The 23,591-nt window shown below is 36.6% G+C and overlaps 2 protein-coding genes across 3 annotated transcripts; both read left to right on the top strand.

Moving 5' to 3' along the window:
- The first annotated feature begins 8,899 nt into the window (after positions 1-8,899).
- On the top strand, positions 8,900-14,385 carry LOC307003004 (uncharacterized protein). 2 transcript variants are annotated; one of them, XM_079621030.1, is made up of 12 exons: positions 8,900-9,186; positions 9,276-9,477; positions 9,839-9,871; positions 10,764-10,963; positions 11,047-11,134; positions 11,263-11,298; positions 11,375-11,428; positions 11,990-12,223; positions 12,719-12,825; positions 13,051-13,216; positions 13,347-13,430; positions 13,519-14,385. In XM_079621030.1, the coding sequence occupies exons 1-12, from the start codon at positions 9,116-9,118 to the stop codon at positions 13,552-13,554; spliced, it is 1,311 nt and encodes a 436-aa protein (XP_079477156.1). In that variant the 5' UTR covers positions 8,900-9,115; the 3' UTR covers positions 13,555-14,385. The 2 variants fall into 2 exon arrangements, with proteins under 2 accessions (XP_079477156.1, XP_079477157.1); XM_079621031.1 differs by having other exon boundaries at positions 8,910-9,157.
- An 841-nt stretch (positions 14,386-15,226) lies between these two features.
- On the top strand, positions 15,227-20,534 carry LOC307005686 (uncharacterized protein). The gene is made up of 4 exons (XM_079626060.1): positions 15,227-15,368; positions 16,022-16,330; positions 17,027-17,172; positions 17,408-20,534. The coding sequence occupies exons 1-4, from the start codon at positions 15,287-15,289 to the stop codon at positions 17,507-17,509; spliced, it is 639 nt and encodes a 212-aa protein (XP_079482186.1). The 5' UTR covers positions 15,227-15,286; the 3' UTR covers positions 17,510-20,534.
- The last annotated feature ends 3,057 nt before the right edge of the window (positions 20,535-23,591 follow it).

Raw genomic sequence — 23,591 nt, 5'->3', positions numbered from 1 at the left:
TAATGTTTAATACAGCATAATCTATGTCGTGCAGATGATTGTGAGCGTAAAACAAAAGCACGCTGAAACACATGATATGGAAAGAAACTTTGTTTGTGAGGCAAAATGGCAGGGAATGTCTGGCACGAGATGAAGATGGCAGTCTGCTTTCTCCAGTCTGAGGTGACAAAGAGCCTGTTAAGTCCCAGCGGGAGGTGTAATTGAGCCATAATGAAACATTTTATTGTCTAGTAATTGTCTGATGAAAAAGAATAGCATTAAAACCATTGCAAAAGCACATAGGCACTCATGTGCATGCTTGCATTGGTATAAATCCTGTTTTGAAAGCTGTATGCTGTCCAGTAATTGAGTCTGTGAGATTTGATTACGTTCTTGTATAACTTCTGTCACTTTAATTACAGGATCGCAAACCCACGCTGTGTTGTGTGGAAGCCTCCAGCCCTGTAACTTGGAGTTCACGGAGGCATTTAATGAGGGACCTGCAGGTTTAAGAAACAACATTTTGAATTCAGTGTGCGGTAGGGCAAGAGCACAGAGGTGGAAAGAAGGTCTGAGTAGAGCAATGGACGAGGAGGGGAGAGGAAGGTGCTCAGGAATATCATTCACTATATAAAAAAGACAAGAGCATTATATCCCTGGGGTTTTCCCCCCAACATCACATAAATAAAACAAATACATTATTTTAATAATAATATTATTATTTTGAGAATTTATTTGCAAGTTAAGTAATATCAAATTCTTCATATGATTTTAAAATAAAGTATGGATTTAGCTATTGACTACAAATTAAGTTAATTTGACTGGGTCTAAGAAATGTTATTGTTATTATTGCAGAGCAATGCGGACGATATTAGGCTAAACCAATGGCATTTTTTAAAGAACAGATCCAGTTGAAATGTCTTAGTAAAGTGCATGTTCACCGTTTGTAAGTATTTTGCTTTAAGCAATTTCAGCTGTACGGACTGAAAATGTTCCCTCAATCAATTTTTTGATAAATGCAAAGTAAATTGTGCCAAATGGAGTAATTCCTCGTGTTTGATGAGTCCACAGACAACATCCCTTACATAGAGTAACATGCTTGTAAACACTTTATCTGAACGCATATGTGTGTAATGGGAGGGACAATCGAGGTGGCAGATTCGGCCACCCCCCTGGCCTGGCAGCAGATGGCTTCAATTGAGCAGGAGATGGTGGGTGGACGTGCTTGCTGGTAATTACTAGGACACCCCTATATGATTCCCTAAATAGCAGCCTTGTTTGGACTAAAAATAAACTCTGGACTACATGAAGGCATCATGACATCTGACCTTTGACAGAATGCTCAGAAGACTTTGACCATGGCCCCATAAATAGCAGAGGTCCCATTTACTGCTCACCTGCACACACACACACACACACACACACCCACACACACACACACACACAAACACACACACACACACACACACACACACACACACACACACACACACACACACACACACACACACACACACACACACACACACACGTATGTAATGAGCTATAATTGTAAGCAAAGCCCCAGGCAGCAGGGCTTTGGCTCAGGATGGATAGCAACTCTAGTTTAGATTGCAGAAGATTATAGTTGCGAAATCCGATTCAAGTGCTGTACGATCACAAGTTACTATTAATGTTTGAAGCAACCTCACTCACAACATAAAGATAAAGATATCAACTGACAGCAGCACATTGACTTAACATAATTCATGGACGTTTTGCAGTAAAGAATTTAAAGGACTCAGTTTCTTCAAATATTGACTAAAATAAATAGCTTCCTGTTGTCTTGCAGGTTGTTCAATAAACATGCACATGTGATATAAGTTGAAGTCACAACTATAATGACACAGAGGAATGATGATCTCATTGAAATCACTTTCAGAACGAGCTTAAGCGTTTAAAGTGGCAGGCAAAATGCAGAATACACTTATAATAAACAGGACACTTATTATTATAATATAGTTATTTTTATAGTTATCGTTGTTGGTGTGAACTGGCCTAGTCCTTAAATTTGACTGAGAATAAATTATTTAGTAAAACAGAACTGTTTGTATCACTCTAGCATATGGTGCTCATTTTTCAGTGACTTATTTTTGGCAGGGTACATCGTTACACCAATATGTGGCGACAAATATAAAAAAAAGGTTTTAATTCATTCATTTAAAGGGTCTCAAAACCTTTCTTTTTAGTAAACTTTGTGTACACAAACAATGTAGTCAGTGCTCAAGTTCATGTGTAGAGCCCCTGGTGATACTTCAAGTTCAGTTTTATGTTGTGTCGAGCCTTCTTAGTGTTTTAAAAATAGCGATTTTGATGCTATCATTGTAGTGCCCCTAGCACTCCCATTCAAAAGGCATTTTGAGCTAAAACGAAAATATGGTCAATCTTAAAAGTGGCGTTTCCATTCTAATTTTACTTTTAAACGAAAGTTTGACTCGGGTAGATTAACAAAAAGAGCCTATAGGTTCAATTTTGGCGACAGTTAACCTTTAACTGATTAATTCAAAACTGATTAATTCAGGAACAAAACAGATTTCTTTCTTTATTAATTACTTTGAGCATATGAATTCATTGAATCATTCACTCAACCGATTTGTACAAAAAACATGTTCATTCAGGAATTAAAATGACCAGAAAACGGTCAGTGGAGCTTCAACACTTCGTTTGGAACTATTTAGGAGCAATAATAAGTGAAAATATTGTGTCTAGTTACTCAATATTAAGTTTCTGTTAATTGAACTGATGAACAGAAGCAATATCACACTCGTAATCGTTGTTGTTCTGTTTGCTTGTGTTGTTTAAAGGGGTATTACTTGTTTTTTTATAGTATTTTTATATTCTTCCAAGCTAATATAAATGGATTAATTTCTACATTGATCAAGTTTTAATGTTCAGTTTAGTTTTGTTCAATTAGTTTTCTTTTTTCTTTCTTAAAAATATCAGAGAAAGTCACCTGTCTAATGGGCTGCAACAGATGTTTAGATCCAATTGAAAGGTCTAAAACCAACACACAGAGAAGCACAGACACATACACACAAACCAAACCTTCTCGTTTCACCTGGGAACACTCTATATCCAGCCGTTGCCCAAAACCATCCTACTTGCAAGAACTTTGACCTGGCCTTCACCAAGCTTCAGCCAATAGTGAGCTGGTATGCCATAGACATAAAGACAAATGCCCCTATCAGTGTAAAGTGCCTAATGACTGACAGGTGTGTGGGGTTTGGGGGGGGTTCATGTGGTCAGACACATGTGGTGGCCCTTGATAAGCCACTCTGAAATGAAAGGGCTCATTTGTGGGTGCTCTGTGGATCGGGAACCTCACCTCCAGCTGAGAGAGGAAACAGGTTGGTTTGCTCCGGCAAAGCTAAAGAAGTAGACTCTACCACACAGCCATTATCCGAACTTGACCATGACTGACAAGTGTAGGCTACTCAAGCGTACAACCAGCATCCAGGATGCTTTTCAATTATGGTTGCCTTGCCATAATATGGAGTTAATTATCAGAGTGGATCATGAGAACATGAGTTCTCTCTCAACATTTATGGAGTATTGTTATCATAATCTTTCGTATTTATAAAATATATAATGATCAAATAGCTTATATTAATATTGCTGATGTTTGATTGCATTATTTAGTGTGTTGTGTCAAGTCTGAGCACACTGTTTGATATTAGGATTTTTTAAAACTTTAAATGGATTTGTGAGCACTGTGCAGCAAACTTAAGAAAAAGTCCCCATCTACTCTCCATTTGAACTCATTGCTTTATTCTTTTTATATCTGTGAACAGTATACACTATTCAACAGTTTGGAGGTACTAAGATTAAAAAGGAAATTAATATTTGACAGTAAAGACATGTATACTATTACAAAAGATTTCCAAATAAATGCTGCTCTTTTAACTTAAAAAAAATATCACAATTTTCACAAACTAAATATTATGCAGCACCAGATTCAACATTGATAATAATAATGTTTCTTGAGCACCAAATCAGCATAGAATGATTTCTGAAGGATCATGTGACACTGAAGACTGGAGTAACGATGCTGAAAATTCATATAGTAATCCATTTGGACCCATTTACTGCAATCTCCAGAGATTATGGCATGTCTTTGTCCCCATTGGCTCTCCCTGAGACTATAACTGATGATTGTTTCAGTATGTCTGTCGGTCCAAAGTCTCAGGAGAGAAAAAGGGAGGTGCATAAGATCCATTCGGCTTCATTACCAGACATATATTCCACATAGGGCAACAGACTTTTCCTTCGTGAAACTGATGCGATCTGTTTTCTCACTGATCATCTGACAGCCTGAATGCTTGCTTGTTTTAGGTTTGTCGCTTCCATCAGACACTGTTTTTCTTTAGCTTTAATTAATCAAGTTCAGTATAAGAACAGAGAGATAAAAAGGAAAGTTAAAGGCGTATTATCTGATTTGCATATAATTTATCCAAAGCACTCACAAACAAATGTTAATTTATAATTACGCACATTTTTTCTTTTTGGGGTGTTTCTCATGCCTGTTAAAAGATGGCAATATCCAAAATCCTTGTGGGGAAATTGTTTGGTCCCCATGAGGCAAACAGTCATGTGTGTGTGTGTGTGTGTGTGTGTGTGGCTTGGTTTATTATGCATTGTGGGAACCGAATGTCCCCACAAGGATAGTAAAACCTGAGATTCACCTCCATTGTGGGGACCAGCCAGCGGTCCCCATGAGGGGAATGGGTTAATAAACATACTAAATTATATATTTTTGAAAATGTAAAAATGCAGAATGTCTCCTGTGATGGGTAGGTTTAGGGATAGGGGCAGTGTAAGGGGATAGAATATACAGTTTGTACAGTATAAAAACCATTACGCCTATGGAATGTCCCCACAAGGATAGAAATGAAAAACTGTGTGTGTGTGTGTGTGTGTGTGTGTGTGTGTGTGTGTGTGTGTGTGTGTGTGTGTGTGTGTGTGTGTGTGTGTGTGTGTGTGTGTGTGTGAAAAAACAGTAATAGTGATTTTATTGTGGTATACAATAAAAAAAATTATTTAGGCAATTTAGTAATATGATGCTTGCTATGGTATCTTATAATCAAGCAAGCTGTTTATGATGTAAAATCAGGATTGCTTTTGTTGTTGACCTATTTACATTCCATTTATTTCATTGTTTAACTTATTGTTTCTTGAAGCCAGAACGTCTAGCAGTGACTTTAAAACAGCTGCACTGTAAAACTACTATTATGAAGGCCAGGAATAAACCATCCAGCTGTTCTGTAATGGATTTGTAATCGCTGAAAGAGAGCTGTCCAGCTGTTTTTTAATAGATTTATAATGACTGCATGGAACAACTTTTGTTTTTACTCTTGAGTCTAATCTACTGCTGTAGAACTGAGGTTTTCTCAACATATTAGCATATTTCTCAACACTAAATTCATAGTTGAAATACAGCAAACAATGTTTCAACTGAATACAGTTTGTGTTAATTTGCCCATTGATATTATTTTAAATGTTTCATTCAACATTTGTAAGTCGCTTTGGATAAAAACGTCTACTAAATTATTAAAAGTAAATGTATCTAAATGTCATCTATCAGTTAACGTACAACAAAAGGATAACATAGGCCTAAAATATACTGCTAGATTAGCTACATTAAGTACTTTTATTAGAGATTTGTCGGACATAGTAAAAAACTTTTTTTTTAAAGAGTTATTAAAATATAAGCTAGAACATATTTTTTATTTATTTAGGCCTATTGAGATTCTGAAGATGTGAAATTGGTTCAAATAAATGAATGTATATTTTTAAAAGTTGCTTTATATTTATTTGGTAACTCAATTTGCCATATTTAAATAAACTGTAAAATTGTTAAAAAAAAAAATACTCTTAGGCAAGGCAAGGCAAGGCAAGTTTATTTATATAGCACATTTCATACACTAATCATACAATAATCACAAAATAAGAGAAAGGAAAATTAAAATAGTTATACAATGAATTAAAAGAGATGTAAAGATGATACAGTTATACAAATAATTAAAAGAGTAAAAATATGATTTATAGATAAACTTCTCATCTGGCTTATCGCTGTGGATTCACAAGACAATCAATATATCCAAATCCCCATGTGTTACATTGGATCCTAAAGTTGAATTAAACATTTATAAAAAAAATAAAATAAAAAATAAAAATACAAACATAATCTAATTTTCTAATCCTTTCTCCACCTCTCAAATGTATTCCCCCTGATATGGTTATTGGGTTGTGATGCCCTCTACTGGTGGCATTCGTTGCCTTCATTTATCCACAAAGTCACCATAAGAAAAAATCTATTCATATCTTCCTGATTTTCATTTTGCTAACCACAGTCATACAATTGATATACAATCTGAACATGCAAAATATTTCATAGACAGAGAGTATTTCTGGTTGGTTAAAGAACCCAAAGTCTTCTAAATGGATTTTCCAAATGGAATACTCCTACTTCCCACCATATTTAGTCAATTGAGGCTCACTGTAATTTATCAAATAAGAAAAATAGACATATCTGTGTTCACAAATGAAAGTATCAACAGCAAACAAAGCAATATCCAAGTTCCGTACACAGACAAGAGTTCAGACACATGGCTGGACTACGATAAGGAGTGTTTAGTCTCATCATCAGATGGCGCGGTGCCCACGGGCTGTTCACTTAATGGTGAGATACAAACGTCTGGCTCTACAAGACTATAGGGAGTGTTTGACTATTATAGGCCTACCTAGATGAGCATTAATGAGATAATTGGTAATAATTAAAGAGGCCACAAATTCAAAGGTTGCGACTGAAGTGATTATCTCTGTTGGAGAGCTGAGGAGTTGCAGATGTGGGTGTTAGCATGTCTTTTGATATGATGTTTATTTGATCCTGTGAGTAAAATATGTGACTGTCTATTGTCCTGGGTTAGTTTTTAATTTCTTATGAACTTCTAGCAATATTACTAGATGTTCTTGTCTTTTGCTTTAATCATCTGTGTGTGATCAATGTAGTCATTGAAGACGCATAAAAGCTTTTCCTTGTATACAGTATTTGTGCATGCATGTAATCAGATTAATTGTCCATTGTTTGAAATATCCATGTATGAGATTCATGTAAGTCAATATCTTGAAAAATCCATTTGTAGATATGCAACAGTAAACAGTAAAATAATGGAAAGTTGATTAATTCTACATTAGGAAAACGTTTTTCTGTCCAGTGCAGTTAAAAAAATAAATAAAAATAATAATGGTGAACTAAACAAATAATATTCTGTCATGACGACTCTCAGAGTGTTTGACATGGTAATGGATATGACAATGTTATGTTTGGTCTTGGTGTAATAGATGGTGTTTGCTGCTGCAGAGCAACACAGGACTTGCTATTACCAATACTGCAGATACGACACGCTGCTGTAAACAAGACGTGCTGCTGCTGTACAATATAGCAAATTACCCGTAGCAGATATACAGGTGGAGCTGGGGAAGGTGGAGGGTTTCTGAAAGCGTTGCAACTGCTAAAGCAAATGCTGACTGAGTATTTGAAGGTTGAGCAGTGAGCTCATTGGCTACTGATACATCAGCTCTGCCCTTTAGAGCAGGGGTTCCCAAACTTTTCCATGACAAGGCCCCCCAAATACCACTGGCTCAAGGCAGCTTTTGCAGGATGTGTTATTGAACCCATCGACAATACTACGGCAAATGTAGAAATAAATAAATAAAATATCTGTGAACATCAGATTATGTGATGGTGTTTGATACCAGCCAATCAGAAAGATTACAGATTACAATTTTCTTGGCCGATTCCGATTTTTCATTGAGTTTGACCTGCCGTCTGCCAATACAAATTTTAGCCGATTCCGATTTCATTTTTCTAACCACTTTACAGCACACACAGATATTTATTTTCATCTGTTTCATGACATAACTTTATATTTGCCTGTTGTCATGAAAATTTAGGCCTTTAGAGAAAAGGCCTTTAAAATAATGCAAATATATGCAAAATATAATTATCATTAGTGCCAGCCATTGTAGTGATTTAATTTGAATGAATATATATTACTTCCAAAAATATTAAATATGTATGAGCTATTATATTATAGATAAGTTGATGCAGTAAACAAAAAAAGAATGGCTTTAATTACCGGTATGTTTAAAGAATAAAAAAAATATTGCAATTCATTTTGAATATATAAAGCTTTAACCATACCAAACATCATTACCTGGGGAAGAGAAAGCCTTTCTCAAGCAATATGCCTACATGATTTGCTCATATTCCCACACTTTAGCTGATGGTTAATGCTGCTGTTCAATACCCTTCATCTGGAAGTGATCATAGTTGTGTCATAAAAATATATAGACAAAACTAATATGCAATCAGTGATACAGCAAACACAATCCCTGCTGATAGATAGCCTACCTCACATCCTCCTCAGGCAAGCGCTGTGAACACTGATTCAATTGTGCTGAATCTCACAGGACGATAGAGGAAATGGACAGACATAATGTCAGGAGGCTGGCTGATATCAGAATGATCAAAGCAGTTAACAAAAACATATATTTATATGCATATTAGGCCTACAATAAATTACTATAGGTCTGCAAGTATAATAGCCTACAGTAAAGCATGGAACTCTTCAGGATTCTTCAGGCGCTTTTCTGCCTAAATGCACTGGCATAAAACTGTGGTGCTTGTTATCCTTTAAAATGTAAAACCTTATTCTATATTCCAAATATATAAGTTTTCCTGAGTTAAAAAAAGGACAGCTGACAAAAGAAATTGAAGAATACTAATAGAAAACTTGCTATCAAACTACTCAAAATGTCAGTTAATCTGAGCTTAAGTATATTTTTGGCCGGTAGGTGGCGATATCTGTTTTCGCTTCTCGCAGCTAGACACCACAGATGTAGACGGAGCTGTGAATGATTGGCTGTTAGATGTCTGTTTTGGTTTTTGGTGAATATCACAGTTTTCTTTTCGTTAATAAAACGACCTTTTGACATATATTATACAACACAGCATTAACGATACGATAACAAACAATCTCTTAGTAAAAAGCCATTAGTAAAAATCGGTAGATTGCATGTTGATCCCTCAAACACGATGCCGTTCATGTGTTGTGCATATAACTGTAGAAACACTGATGTGAGTAACAAGACCGTGTCATTCCACAAGTAAGCGCAACGCTTTCACTTTAAATGATGTTTAAACATTATTGACGGTATGGAATTATGTTTATGCTCCCGTATTGTTTTTATTTCAGATTCCCGCTGAAGGACCACAGCTTGCTAAAACAGTGGCTTCACAAATTAAGATGGAAAGACTGGAAACCTACTCAAAATAGTAAAATTTGCTCTTTCCACTTTGAAAAGAAGTGTCTTTTTGAAGATGGGAAGAGAACAAGACTTCATTCATGGGCTGTGCCGACCATCTTTTCATTCCCAAACCGTTATCCAGAAAGAAAGGTGCGTTTAACTATTTTTAAGCATAACAGACACGTTACATGTGTGTTTAAGGTACAGTGTCTTGTTTCATGGTCACTCACTTTTAGGTTTTTCACCAGTTTATTTCGTAAATTAATTCGTATAAATATGTCATGTACTGTAACTCAAATAATAAAGGTAATTCTTAAACAAAGTGTTTTGAATAATTATTAAATTTTAGGATAATTAAAGTTTAAAGTCAAGCAGGCGCAAATAGTTTTTGTGTAACTATAGTGTTACGCCAGCACAGGAAACTGGCTTGTAATTTCATGTCAACTAAGTTACCCATTTTAATGTAATGTTACATTTAAATTGTATTTACTCTCCGGATTCTACCCTACAGGTTAAAATCAACCCTAGAAGCAGAAGAGCTTTGGTGAGTTACACAGCGTTCTTTATTTGCATTTTGCATTATGAAACATTTATTTGAATTACACATGAAAGGGTGTATATTTACACCCAAATGCATTTACAGAGAAAACACAAATTTAGAAATAATTTCATTAAATTAATATTTTAATGTGAAATGATACATAAAAAATACGACACCATAAGTGATAAAATATGAAAAAGTTTAAGGTTGCACTGATGCTGCATCATTATACTAAAAGTAGCGTCAATATGATACCAGGTGCAAGTGGGTCAGAGCTGCATGTTTTAGAATGGCTTTTATTCAGCATTGCATCTGTACAGCAAATTTGAGGCTTTTTGAGCTTTTTGAAACTCAGAATCAAATTAAGTTTAGCTAAATGTTTCACTGTTTTGCACCGCCCAAAACTGCACACACTGGCGCCACCTGCTGGTCAATCCCCGTGTAATTGCAACAAAAAAGCCCACACTTTTGACATATTATAAAAATACATATTTTACAATTTAACAAAGTTTTCTTGAAGGTGAAATATATTGCAATCTAAAAATCTTCAAATACTGTTAATTATGAAATGTTTGTATAATTGTTTAAAATGTATTTGTAGGGCTTGTTTTGTGGAGGGCTTGACTAATCATTCCTACATACAACTACCAGACTTCCTTTTTTTATTATACAAATGTGCCTTTAAAATGCATTGGTTCACTGAGATTGAAGCCATTTGAAACAGTTATGACCTAATTAAACATTTACTGAAATCATGTGACTCAAAAAAGTTTTGAATCTTACAAAGCAGTGTTTCAAACACATCCATCAGTAGTACAGATGCCTTTTAACTGCCTTGTTCATTAATGGTGATTGGTGACCAAATTTCCCTCTTCCCTGTCATTTGCAATTTTAGGGAAGTGTAGGTGACTCAAACTCCTCTCTTCAAGCAGCACCTGATATGGCAGCAGAAACCTCGCAGACGTCTTACTCAGAAAAGCCTGAGCACAGAACTACAGAGAAGAGTTTACACCCGAACAAAACAGAAAATTGTTCCAGCCAGAGAGCTGACCCACAGAGCGTTTCCACACAGCAGCTGACTGACACAGGAAATAGGTCTGCAGCTGCCCATCAGATGCACACAACATGTGTTGATGTTATTCTGTTTTAATTGTTATTCTTTTCATTTGTTTGTTCAGCCCGCCATGGACCATCCTGGGTGATGAAGCTCTGGACAGAAGCATGACTATACCGAGTTTCTTTCACAGTGGATACTGTTTGCCCAATGTAATGGACATTTTTACATTCGTTTTTCATATAAAATGTGTGTAAAGACATTGTAATATTATTGTTACATTCCTATGTAAAAAAATAGTGTTCAACCCATTAACATTTGTCGGTTGTTTTTTCCTCAGAACATTAGCTGGACTGGAGACAATGAATTAAATATTGTAAGTAATCATGTGGTACTGTTGAATACAATTCAAGAAAATCTTAATGATACATTTCCTGTTATTTCTTAATCAGATGCCTCATGTGGCTTACGGTGTTCTAGGACAAACAAAACCCAATATAATTGAGGTACGGCTGTTTACATCAGAACTGCAATGCCGCTGTTTTTTTGTTTGTTTGTTTGTTTTTTGTTATAAATGGGTGTCTGCTATTGGCTAAGGTTTCATCCGAAAGATTTATTTTTGGGTAAGTCTCTGGAGAATTGCATTTTTACAAATTATGATATTAGAAAAAGACGTTAACCCGTCTTGCATTATGCTGTGCTGTACGAGGATGACGACTACCCTTTTAGATTAAATGCTTTTTTTGGGGGTAAAATAGCACTTACTGGAGCATAACTTTCGACATTATCCTATTTTCATAATTTGAGTGTTTTAATAATCGTTCTGATTTTATGAGAACAACCATAACTATACCGATAACGACACAGGAATGTTATCATTGGAAATTATTTTTGGAAAAATGAAAAACATTGATATCAAAATCCATTAAAGGCAGCAGATAACATAACTGCAGCATATCACCCCTTGGTGTGGATGCCAATATAGTTATTGTTATAGTTACCCCTTTTGTTTCTGGGCCTTTATAGATAATAGAGCAGAATAAGACCTTGTTTTACCTTTCTCTCAGGTTAAAGAGAGGTGGGAATGGCTCGGGCTGGATGTTAGAGGCCCGTTCTCTCCGACAGTAGACAAGCACACGCACATCATGACCCTGACTGACTACCATTCCAAATGGGTGGAAGCTTTTCCTTTGACTCAGAAACTCAGCCAGGATGTGGCCCAGTGTCTTGCTGAAGTCTTCAGTCAGCAGGGATACCCTCTCGGAATTCTCTCCCGGCTTCCTAGGCGGATCCTCTTGGAAGTAAGAGATACAATAGACTACCTTTCTTTCAAAAGTTTGGACTCAGAAAGATTTGAAAAAAGTAATACATTTTTATTTAGCAAGAGCACATTAAATTGATCAAAAGTGACAGTAAAGACTTTTACATTGTTACAAGAAAAATCGTTAAACACTTTTGTTTAGGGTCCAATTCTCACTATTAACTAGTTGCTTAGTAGCATGCATATTACTAGGATATTGGCTGTTTATGAGTACCGATACTTATAACGCACATATTAATGCCTTATTCTGCATTTCACAATATTATTGTTTTTACTGTATTTTTATTTTTTTAATGCAGCTTTGTTGAACATAAAATACTTATTTTAGAAACATAAAAAATAAAAAAACTTAACCCCAAACTTTTGATTGGTAGTGTGTATTTACGAATTCCTTTATCCGTCATTTGTTTTTGAAAAACAGTTCAGTTTCATATAATTGATTAATTATATTCATCATGTTCCTTCTTTCTGTCAGATTAACCGTGAGTTGAAGAAACGGCTGAGATTGAATGCAAATGCCTTGGTGATACACCACCGTCAAACTGGTTACATGGACTTGGTCACCGAATCACTTCTTAATGAGTACAACATCTTCAGACATTTAACTGCCAATATCACTTTTGAATTATTTTTAATTTATCCAATATGTGATGTGACTTGATTTAACACTAATATTAGCTTTTTAACAGAAATGGCATTTAACTATTTCATGATCGATCTTTCTTTTTTTTTTTTTGGTGGAAAAAAGCTGTAGTGTAAAAATATATTGTTTCTACATGTCCAAGCATTACTTATTGTGTATGTCAGGATGCTGGATGAGCTGGTAAAGAAACACAGCAGCATCTGGCACATCCACCTCCCTGCTGCCACTCTGCGCCTCTGCTGCACGAATCACCCCACTACCAAAGACAAACCCTTCACCCGCATGTATGCCAGTGACCCGCCATTCTCCTCATCACCCAGAGAACTGCCTGTAAGCCACCATGTCACTCACAGTGTACATGCTGTCATTTTCTTGATTTGTACTGTACTGTACTGTAAATTGACTCTCTTGGCAGTTTGGTTGACTTATTCTTGTGTTTGTTTTTGTTTGGTCTCTATAGTACAGTGCTACTGATATTCGCTTGAGTTCTTTTGTTATCCCAACCACTGAAGCCAACAATCTAGGAGCTGTGTCAGAAACTTCGGTAAGATGCCAGATTACAAACTAAACGGGATTCTGTTGTTTGATCGTGTATCATTTGTGACCAAATTTTTTTAAAACCTATTTTTCAGGTCCACTGCCTGCGGGATAAGATTTTTTCCAAGTAAAGAAACTAAAAAGTTTACATGACCTCATGTTTTTCCATGTACATAGACTGTAAGTAAAGCAAGTTTGCACTGTTGCCTTGTACAAATATGATAAAGAAATAAAAAATATTTTTAAAATGGTAAAAGAAGCAATATATTGCATTTCATGTCCTTGTTTTGCCCCTTTCATGTTATAGTTAGTTACAGTTCTCGAATTTGATTGGTGTTTCAAGATTGATATTGAGAAGTTTCACTGTTTGTATCTCTTTGCTTGTCTGTGTTTTTGTGTGTTACAGACAGACTGAATTTTAGTGGTGGGAATTTTACAGAATAACAGATGAGTTTTACAATAACCACATTATATGGTTTATTTACTATATGCTAATTAGATATATCAAAGCCTTAAAACAAGGATAGTTCACTAAAAATGTTTGTCATCATGTGCTTTTTTTTCTTTGGAACACAAAAGAAGTTAGTTTGAAGAACGCAAGTTACCGAACAAGTTTTGGTGCCCATTGACTTCCATTGTATGGACAAAAAAAACACTGTAAGATCAAAGTATTTTCCTTCATGTTCCAAAGAAGAAAACGTCATACAGGGTTTGAGCAACATGAGGGTGAGTAAATGATGACAACAATGTCATTTTTGGATGAACTATCGCTTCAAATAGTACTTAGACTGGTTGTGATACCAGCAGTGACGACCCAGCGCTTCAGGTGGCGCTATTGAGCAGTTTGTATATGTATTATGTATGTGTATATATCAGTGTGTATATACAGTGCTTAGCATAAGTGAACACACCCATGCTAAAGTTGACTAAAAAGAGAAATAAATAAAAAAATCTTTTGGAAATCTTAATGTCTTAATTAAAAAAATGGAAAACTCCAACCTTTAAGGACACCAATTTTCTTTGTGAATGAATAATGTATCGTAAATAAATAAATGTTCTTCCTTAAAATACAGTGTGCATAAGTCAGTACATCCCTATGTTAAATTCCCATAGAGGCAAGCATATTTTTATTTTCAAAGGCTAGTTATTTCATGTATCCAGGATACTATGCATCCTAAAAAAGTTCCCTTGGCTTTTTAAAATTAAAATAGCCCCACATCATCACATACCCTTCACCATAGAGATTGGCATGGGTAATAACTTTCCAGATCATCTCTCAATGCAAATCAAACCAGCTATTAGGCTAACTGAAATGGTAAATGGACTGCATTTATATAGCGCTTTAACTGACCCATGGCCACCAAAACGCTTTACATATTGCCACACATTCACCCATTCATACACAGACGGCGGTGATCCAGCTCATCGGGAGCAGCTGGGGTTAGGTGTCTTGCTCATGGACACCTCGACACTTGATCACGTGGAACCGGGGATAGAACCACCAACCTTCCAGTTTGTAGACAACCTACGTGAACCACTGAGCCACTGCCGCCTCAAAAATAAAACCATGATGGTTGATGTTGCAGTTAGTCTTGCTGCATAATGGCCTGTTTACTTTTGCATTATAGCTCATCACCTCAATTGATAAGTGAATTAATCGAATTATTGTGTTTTCTTATTTATAAGAGGAACTCTTGGAAATGTTTTAGTCTTGGTATGACTTCAATCGTTTGAGGTTTCGTGTCGGTGGTGTCAGAGGTTGTGGGCTGGAGCACATATATATATAAACATGCATGCAATGCAGACTGACGTTCAGTTTTAGTTTCCTGTGTTTAGATAGAGGACACTGATTAAGAGACACTTATGGCAATAACAATGAGGTCTCTGCAAATCCTTTTCTTGTTGTTGGTTATTTTTTGTCTCTGCAACATTGCTGCAAGTGCAGGTTAGTGCTTAGTGTTTTTACTATTATACATTTTAGTAATTTGTGTGTTACATAGTGTCATTAGTTGACCTACTTTCTTTAGACAGCGATACATTTTTCACTTCATATTTATGATTGCATCCAAAATGCCTCTTGATGGTTTAAAAACGTTATAATTGTAAATGTGGTTTACAAGAGTTTTTTTCTTTAATTTACCTAAAATTAACTTTACCTATTTACTCCCCCTCATGTCATTCCAAACCTGTATGGCTTTCTCTTTTATGAGGAACATAAAAGAAGATATTTTGAAGAATGTCTCTGTGCAAAGGCAAAGACCACCAAAACTGTTTGTTTTGAAACATTCTTCAAAATATATTATTTTAAGTTCCACACAAGAAAGTTCTTAAGACGACACAAGGAACGACATCAATTTAAAATTTGCAACATCAGATGTAGCACTCAACTTTTAATGATGAGGAATAAGGAATATTATTACTCATAATGATAAGGAAATAGGTGATATACCACAGAAGGTACATTCATCTACACTGTCCAGGTATTGGTATTGGTGTCTCATTTAGTGCCAAGAACACCTGATTCTTTAATGTTCTCTCGACTTCTGTTTTGATGGATGCTGTGAACTGATCCAGACTGTTTCTTTGAATTATTTTTAGATGTGAGCAAATATAAAGGGGACAATTACACTATCAAGTGTCCTGCACCTCCGCCAGAAGTGCTGGGTGTGAGTCTGTACAGCCGACGTTGGAGCGAACGTAAAATCTTCTACTACTATTTCAAAACTGACATCTTAACTCTCTCTGAAGACTACAAAGGACGTCTTAAAGTAAAAAATGACAAGAAGACTCTAACTATAGACATCATAAATGTAGGACCGACAGACACTGGGGCTTACTGGTGCACCTGCACGGCTATCGCTGAGATGTGTAAAATGGATGAATCAGGTGTTTTTCTTTTGGTTCAAGGTGAGTGCACATTCCTGCTTTTTTCTTGAGATTTAATTTTCAGCATGTAATTACAGGCAATTTAGAATTCACCCTGTAGTGGATAGTGTCATTTAAGATATACATTACCGTTCAAAAGTTTGGGGTCAGTAATTTAAAAAGAAAATTATTCAATAAGTACCCTTTTTGTTGATCAAATGTGACATTAAAGATGTTTTACTTTTAAACTTTGTTTTCATCAACAACAAAAAAAATCTTGAAAAACATGGTTTTCACAAAAACATTATGCAACAGTGTTTTTATCATTGATGATTTAAAAAAAAAAGATTGAACAGCAAATCAGCATAAAAAAATAATACGGTAATTTTATATTGTAATAATATTTCACAATATTACTGTTTTTACTATATTTTTTATCAAATAAATCCAGCCTTGGTTGAGCAAAATAGACTTCTTTCACAGGCATCAAAATCTTACCAACCCCAAGCATTTGAACAGTAGTATTTATTTCTTTATCCCCCTGTCCTAAAGGTACAGCTAGTGAGAATCTAAGAAAATGAAATTAAACAAATGCATGTTTCCTGTCAAATTCAGCACACAAACTCAGTTTGACTTTCAGTGTAAAAAGTTTTAATGCGAAACATGGTTGGTTATAGTTTTGAAGCAAGTGATGCACCGCACTGTCCGTACTGAAGTTATTCATATTTTTCTTTATAGACCCGCCGCAAGAGATCATTCCGGCCTCTTCCAAAAGTTCAAAGTCCAATGGCATGAATGATTTACTGATACCAGTGACGGCTTTGACAGCTGGCAGTGTGCTCTTACTGTTACTCCTTGTGCTTGGAGTGTGGGTGGTGCCCAAGGTGAATGTCATACACCTGTTTGTAAATCTGAAGGTCATCAGAAACTTTGTGAATGCATTACACATATCCAAACTGGAAAGTGCTGATTTCAGATTTGTCTGTGTGTGTATTCTGGGTTATCTCCAGCCATATCTTTACACACTTATTGTCTATGACCAATACTTTAACCTTAATTTTGAGAGGCATTTTTCAGCAATTGTGTAATAAGTTTGATTGTTCCTCTCTTTTGTTCCAGATTAAGAAACTGAACAGAGATCAGAGGGGAGAAGAGGAGAAAAGGCCTGGCAATGAAGTGTACGAGGTCATGACCATTCCCCGAAGGAAAGACTTTACATGATACATCCACATAAATAACAAAGCTTACTGGACAACCACCCAATTTGCTGTTGCTTAAATATAGTTCCACATTCAGTACATACACAATGGGCAGTACATGGGCAGTATTTCAATTAAATGTATTTTAAATACGTATTTAATTACTTTAGTATATTTTGTAATTTGTATTTTGCAGGTGTGGAAAAAATTAAATGTAGTTTGTAACAAAATATTTTGAGGGAGTGTATTTAGAGTATTTCAAATACTTAAGAAAAATCACCATATGCTTATCACCATAGTAAATGATTTTGCCATATTTTCGGTCTGATGTTGGCAATGGCAATGTCCAGGTTAGAGCATATCAGAGCTTGTGGTCACGTGACAGTCGTAAAGTGATTCGTTCTCCAGGTCACATGACCTGGCCAAAGCAAGGGCGGATCTAGGGGGTGGCCAGGCCTAAGCTTGGCCACCCCTTTGGCCACCCCTCTCACAACTGCTGTTTCTGTCTCTTTTTTTATTGTCAAGAATTACGTTTTTTAAACGCAGAACCGTCTCTTTAAGACCACAAAAAAAAAAAAAAAAAAAAAAAAAAACGTGAGACGCGCACTCCAACTGCACCTCAGCGCCAGCGCAAGTCAAACGAGTGCGGAAATGTGCAGGTGCCGAACGAGCTTCAGCAGAACAACAGACAGTGATATACGCATAGTAAATATAGAGTCAATGTTTCTCAACTGGTGGGTTGCAAGACCGTCGCTGTGCAGTCAAAGAAACAACAAGCGTAAACCTTTTCTGATGCCACTCTTATTTTCAAAGATGTGTGTGAAAGCTGGTGACACTTCTGTCAGATGCTGAGAAAAGTGGCGCGCGTTGTCCTACATCAGTTGGCTATCTTTGGTAAGATGAGATGTTGTCAGGCCAAATTTCAGTAAAACTAACTTTCCTGTCCTGTCAGCCGTTGTACTGTGCTCGCGGTGCGCAAATGCGGCGTGTTTTGACGTCAATTGACTTGTGAAATAATCAAAAAGGCGATTAAAGCTGTGTCAAAACTGCATGCATGTATTTGTTATGTGTCACATCTGTCTGTGACTAAAAGAATCTTTAAGAATGTGAGATCACAATATAAGGCACAAACTGATGTCATTTTTAAATGTAGTGTACTAGCTGGCGTTCATTTGTAAAGAGGACAAAAATGGATCATTTTTAAACCCATAAAATAACTAATTTTACATTCTGGCATTTATGTGCTGTTGACTTCCGCCTTGTTCACATTCTTGCACATGGGGATTCAAAAGAGACATTTAGTTCCCTTTTTAATTTAGGTAGCCTATGATAGAACTGTTGCAATTATTTATTTTGACAACTAATATAGAAAAGTTAAACATGCAGTGTTAACTTTCTCAGTTGCAACTTTTTTTTTACAAACTCAGAATTGGTTGAAGAATTCAATGATTATATAAAATTCACTGAAGGTTGATTTAATCTTTGAGCTACAGTAGTTATCTGCATGTCTCATTCATGAAGGTGCAACAATGTAGAACAAGCTATTGGGGGTTTTGAGAACCAGAAGCAAGCTAACTGAGCAAGTTGAACTTTAGGTATAGTGTGTGCCCCTTTATTAATATGCCTGGAGGTGGTGAATAATAATAATAAAAAAGATAAAAATTCACTCCGTATTCCATGATTCCTAATTCACTACTATCTAAATTACAAGTAAGTATAAATTAACTGTATTCAGTTGTGTAGGCACTAAAACAGTCCAATACTTATAGTCAAACTCATTTTTTAATTAAAATAATAAAAATGTCTGTGCCACCCCAGACTGGTTGCTGGCCCTTGCCTGGCCACCCCCATGAAAAAATCCTGGCTCCGCCACTGGGCCAAAGACTTCTGTCTTCTCCAAACTTACATAGGCGGTATTTCAAGAGGGCATCCCCGCTCGGAGCATTGATAGTGTCAAGCGCTGTATATTGGCCTGAGGAATCATTTAAAATAACTCGTATGCTTCAAATCTTTAGGTCACAAAGTCCGCGGTGTGCCTTTAAATTATACATTTATCTCTGTAAAGCCGCTTTGAAACAATCTACATTGTTAAAAGCGCTATATAAATGAAGATGACTTGACTTGACTTTAGTTTTCTCTTTTGTAGCATAGTTGTGTTATTGCTACTATTTCTGTTGTTAACCTTTCAATAAAGTTCCTCATTAAAGCTGTTAGTACACATAACATAAATATAGATGTATGGCTGTTTCCCCTCCCTTAGCCAGTGGTGAGGAAATGTCTCTCTACGCTTATTCAAGCCTTAAGGCATGAGTAGAGTAACAAAGATAATATGGCTACGCAGCCTACATCAAACACGTTTTGCTATTAAGGGCAGCCTACCACACCATTGATGTGAACTTAGCTATAGGCTACATGCCATTTACGTCAGAGGGAGCTATTTCAGGCCCTGTAGAGATTTAGTGAAATGCCCATGCTTTTTTATTTTGCTACTTCGCCATTTTGAATTTACACATTTCTCATATTTGTGTTATTGCTACTATTTGTGTTATTGACCTTTCAGTAATAATAAAAAAGATGTACCGGTAAGATTATTGTGGTATTTTTGTATTTTCAAAATACTTATTACTTGTATTTTATTTAAATACATTTTTCACATCAGTTTTTTGTATTTTATTTTGTTACATTTCATGAGCCAGTATTTGTAGTTACAAAATAGTTGTTGATGTATTTGTGCCCACCTCTGGCTGTAACTCATTCAGTCCCACTGAATACTTTGAGTTCAGTCTGATGAGGTTGGCTTTCTGACGCATTTCTGTTGAGATACAAAAAAATTGTTCCTTTTTTCTAAATGTCTTTATTTTTTAATTCTCATTCTTCCATCCTTTGTAAATAAGAGTTATTATGTATGTTTCTACAGTTTTGCATAATAGTTAAAATGCTTTAGCATTAAATGAGTGATTCAGTTTGGGCAGTTCCTGTTTTGATTCTCTTTGACTTTAGTTATCTGTGGATTCTAAATAAACATTTGTAACTTGTGTGTAATGTAATTCACTGTGGATGTTGTTCTTATTCTCCTGATGCAAATATTTTTGATAACCATAATGTATAGCATCGGTCATACACACAAGTGTATAATAATGACGAATGTTCTGACAAATGACGAAAAACAGGATTTGAAAATGTCCCCTTTGTTTCAGTCTGTGTTTTTATTTGACTTGTGATCTTGGTCTCTCTTGGGGGGCTTGCAGAGTCTGCACACTTCCTCATGTGGTGGAACACATTCGTTTCAAGAAAGACCCCTCTAGAGGAAAACTGCCGCTGCTTCAAAGAATGTCACCTCTACTCTTACTTTAATCCATCTAAATGTAGGCCTACATCTCGGTCAAAGGGCTTTATGAGTGGCGTTTGAAACCTCAAAGTAAAAAAAATACATTTGGGGGAAAAACATATGATAGTCTTACCAGAAACAAGAGGATGTGTGAGAAGATGTGTGGGTTTAAAAGTGTTTGTCAGATCAATTGCACAGTCAGTCCTGTTTGAGTTTAACATGCATGGGAAATGTCATGCATGCCATCAGCAAAACTCTTTTTCAAAAAGTATTTTCTGGAAAATGAAATGAAAAGTCTATCATTTGTTGTAATGTGTGCTTAAGTGACTGGAAACATCTAACCAGTGAAAGATTTTTTTTTTTGACAGCATTGGAAACAAGATATGTAAGATTTAGCAAAAGTTCTGCCGGGAAGACTCAATTGTTACGTAACGTCACTTATTACCTTTTCATCTATCCAATCATATTATTATACTTGTGGTATACAAGATTGGTACTTACACACGTCTGAGTTCGCAGATGCTGACGCTTCCATTAACCTCGATCCTCCCCACCACCACCACAGGTTTTTCCCTCTAACCTCCCAACACCACCAGGAAGGTCTCTTCCCTCCATCCACCCCACCACCACCAGGATGGACCATTCCCATACCTCGCAGAGGGTCGGCTGCACCCCTGCCTTCGTCTTCAGGCAGGATATGCAGAGTCCGGACCCTCAGATTGCAAGCTACGCCAAAGAATTTGATTGCTGGGCTGCTAATAAATGTTTAATTGTCACAGTATTTATTCTCCCGAGGCTTTCTGGTAGAACTGGTGTGATGTATTATAGCCTCTCAATTGTTTACTAAAACCCATTAACTGAAATCCTAAACCATAACGTTTCAAACCATTTTACAGAACTTTAAAGATAAATTCTCAATTTTACAGCAGTTGTATGTTCCCATAGGTCTCACAGCCTCTCACTGTCACGGATAGTGATGAAGCAGACAGGCGAGTAAAATACATTTTGAACAGAAGCACGGAAATCAGCAGATGTAAATGGTGAGCACAATGAAGATAGATGAATGGAACTTAGCTGATGAATAACAGTATTGTCCTTTACAGATGGAGATCGGAACGAGGCTGATGGTAAACACAGAGGAGTCACTGAAGATGGCAGAAGGTTCTTGGAACGGGATCGGATGCATGTAAGTGGCACAGGTAAGGATCGAGGAAGAGTCTGTGTGTCCATGGGGAGACGAGATCAGACAACGAAGAGTGGTGCAAGTGAATGTATATAGTGAACAGGTGAGGAGGTTGTAGGATTACAAATTTATTAAATGTTTAATTTAGATTCCAAAACAATCGTATAAAAACTGAGAAAGTTCTGTACCTTGAATTTAGCATTTAAGATGATGATATCAACTGAGATTCCTGTCATGTCCTCTTTATTGTGAGTTAAAGTCTGCGTGAACCGGAAGTTGCAAACGACTTTTCTCAAGTGTTGTGACGCATTTCCGAGTGAAACGGAATATTGAACAGAGGGCAGGGTTTTACTTTAGCGCTCCTCCTCTCCATCTCTCGCCCATAGAAGAGTAATGGGTTGAGGGGAGTGGTTAAGCGATTAACCAACCCAAGCCGTCAATCCTATGTCATCAGGAAAAGAACCATTCCAGACCCAAAGTAACTTTTCAGACTTTGATTAAAGATAACTTCGGCAAACAATTTTTTTCCGTGTATTAACTTGCACGGATTAATTGTTCACCACAAGACTAGTAATATCCGCTAACAAAGTAAATAGGGTCAATTTTGATTTCATGCCGACTTTAAATTACCTTTGTCCTTTGCCCTGGCCCAGTGGTTGACTAGTTTAGCTGATTGGATCATTTGACTGATGAGATCAAGAAATCTCTTTGTAAAAGAGCTGACTCATGCAGGCCACTGCAGTTACAGACTTTGTTCTCATCAATTTAAATCCCTCCCCCTTGGAAGGTATATAAAAATGCAAGGTAAACTGCTTTAGATTTTAGACTGATTTTGGAACTTGCAGCCGCGCTCAATAAAGAAGAACTTCTAATTTGAACGTGATCCAAAAGTCTCCTGGTTTCTGCTTCGATCAAAGAAAACTTTACAACAGATGGTGCCGTGACCCGGATATAGTTCCAGCTTCCTCACCTGAATCCAGATTGAAAACTTCAAGCAACAAAGAATGAACTTTTCCAAACTGAATCTCAACAAAGATCTCAACTGACTGAGTTCCAGACTGAATCTTGAAACCTCTCAACTAAGGGTTGTGGTGAGTGCTGCTCTATACAAAATAACCTTTGCAGACCAGTACAAAAGTGTGATCCTCTGCGCCGTCAGTGAAGCGTTAACAAACAGCTGCAAGTTCTCTTACGTAGAGTTCTCTCGTACTGCGTCGAAAGAACGCTACGGGAAAGTATTTCTTTGTCGAGATTGAAGCCTAAAAATTAATCCTTAATTTTGTAAACATGTAAAACGCTTTTCTGTAGCATACAACCTTAGGCGGAGCAATATCGCTCACCCATTGGCTGCTCCGCCAGAAAAGCACAGCCTATGCGAGGCCAGAGACGCTGACCAATGAGGACGCTTCGCGCCCATTCTGCGTCATCTCCCGCCGAAACAGGCGTGGCCTAGGCCTATAAATACGAGCATAGCTGTCTAACACACCGATTTTCTAAAATTCACGAAGCTGCACGCATCGCTGAATTGGATTCGAGCCGCCACAGCCGTTTGGAACAGCACTTCAGCAGGACGAGCCCTTATCTGAAGTCGCC

Source organism: Phoxinus phoxinus, assembly GCF_949152265.1.
Source record: "Phoxinus phoxinus genome assembly, chromosome: 1".
Lineage (NCBI taxonomy): Eukaryota > Metazoa > Chordata > Actinopteri > Cypriniformes > Leuciscidae > Phoxinus > Phoxinus phoxinus.
Note: the sequence above shows the minus strand (reverse complement) of the source record. Positions and strands in the feature narration are given on the sequence as shown.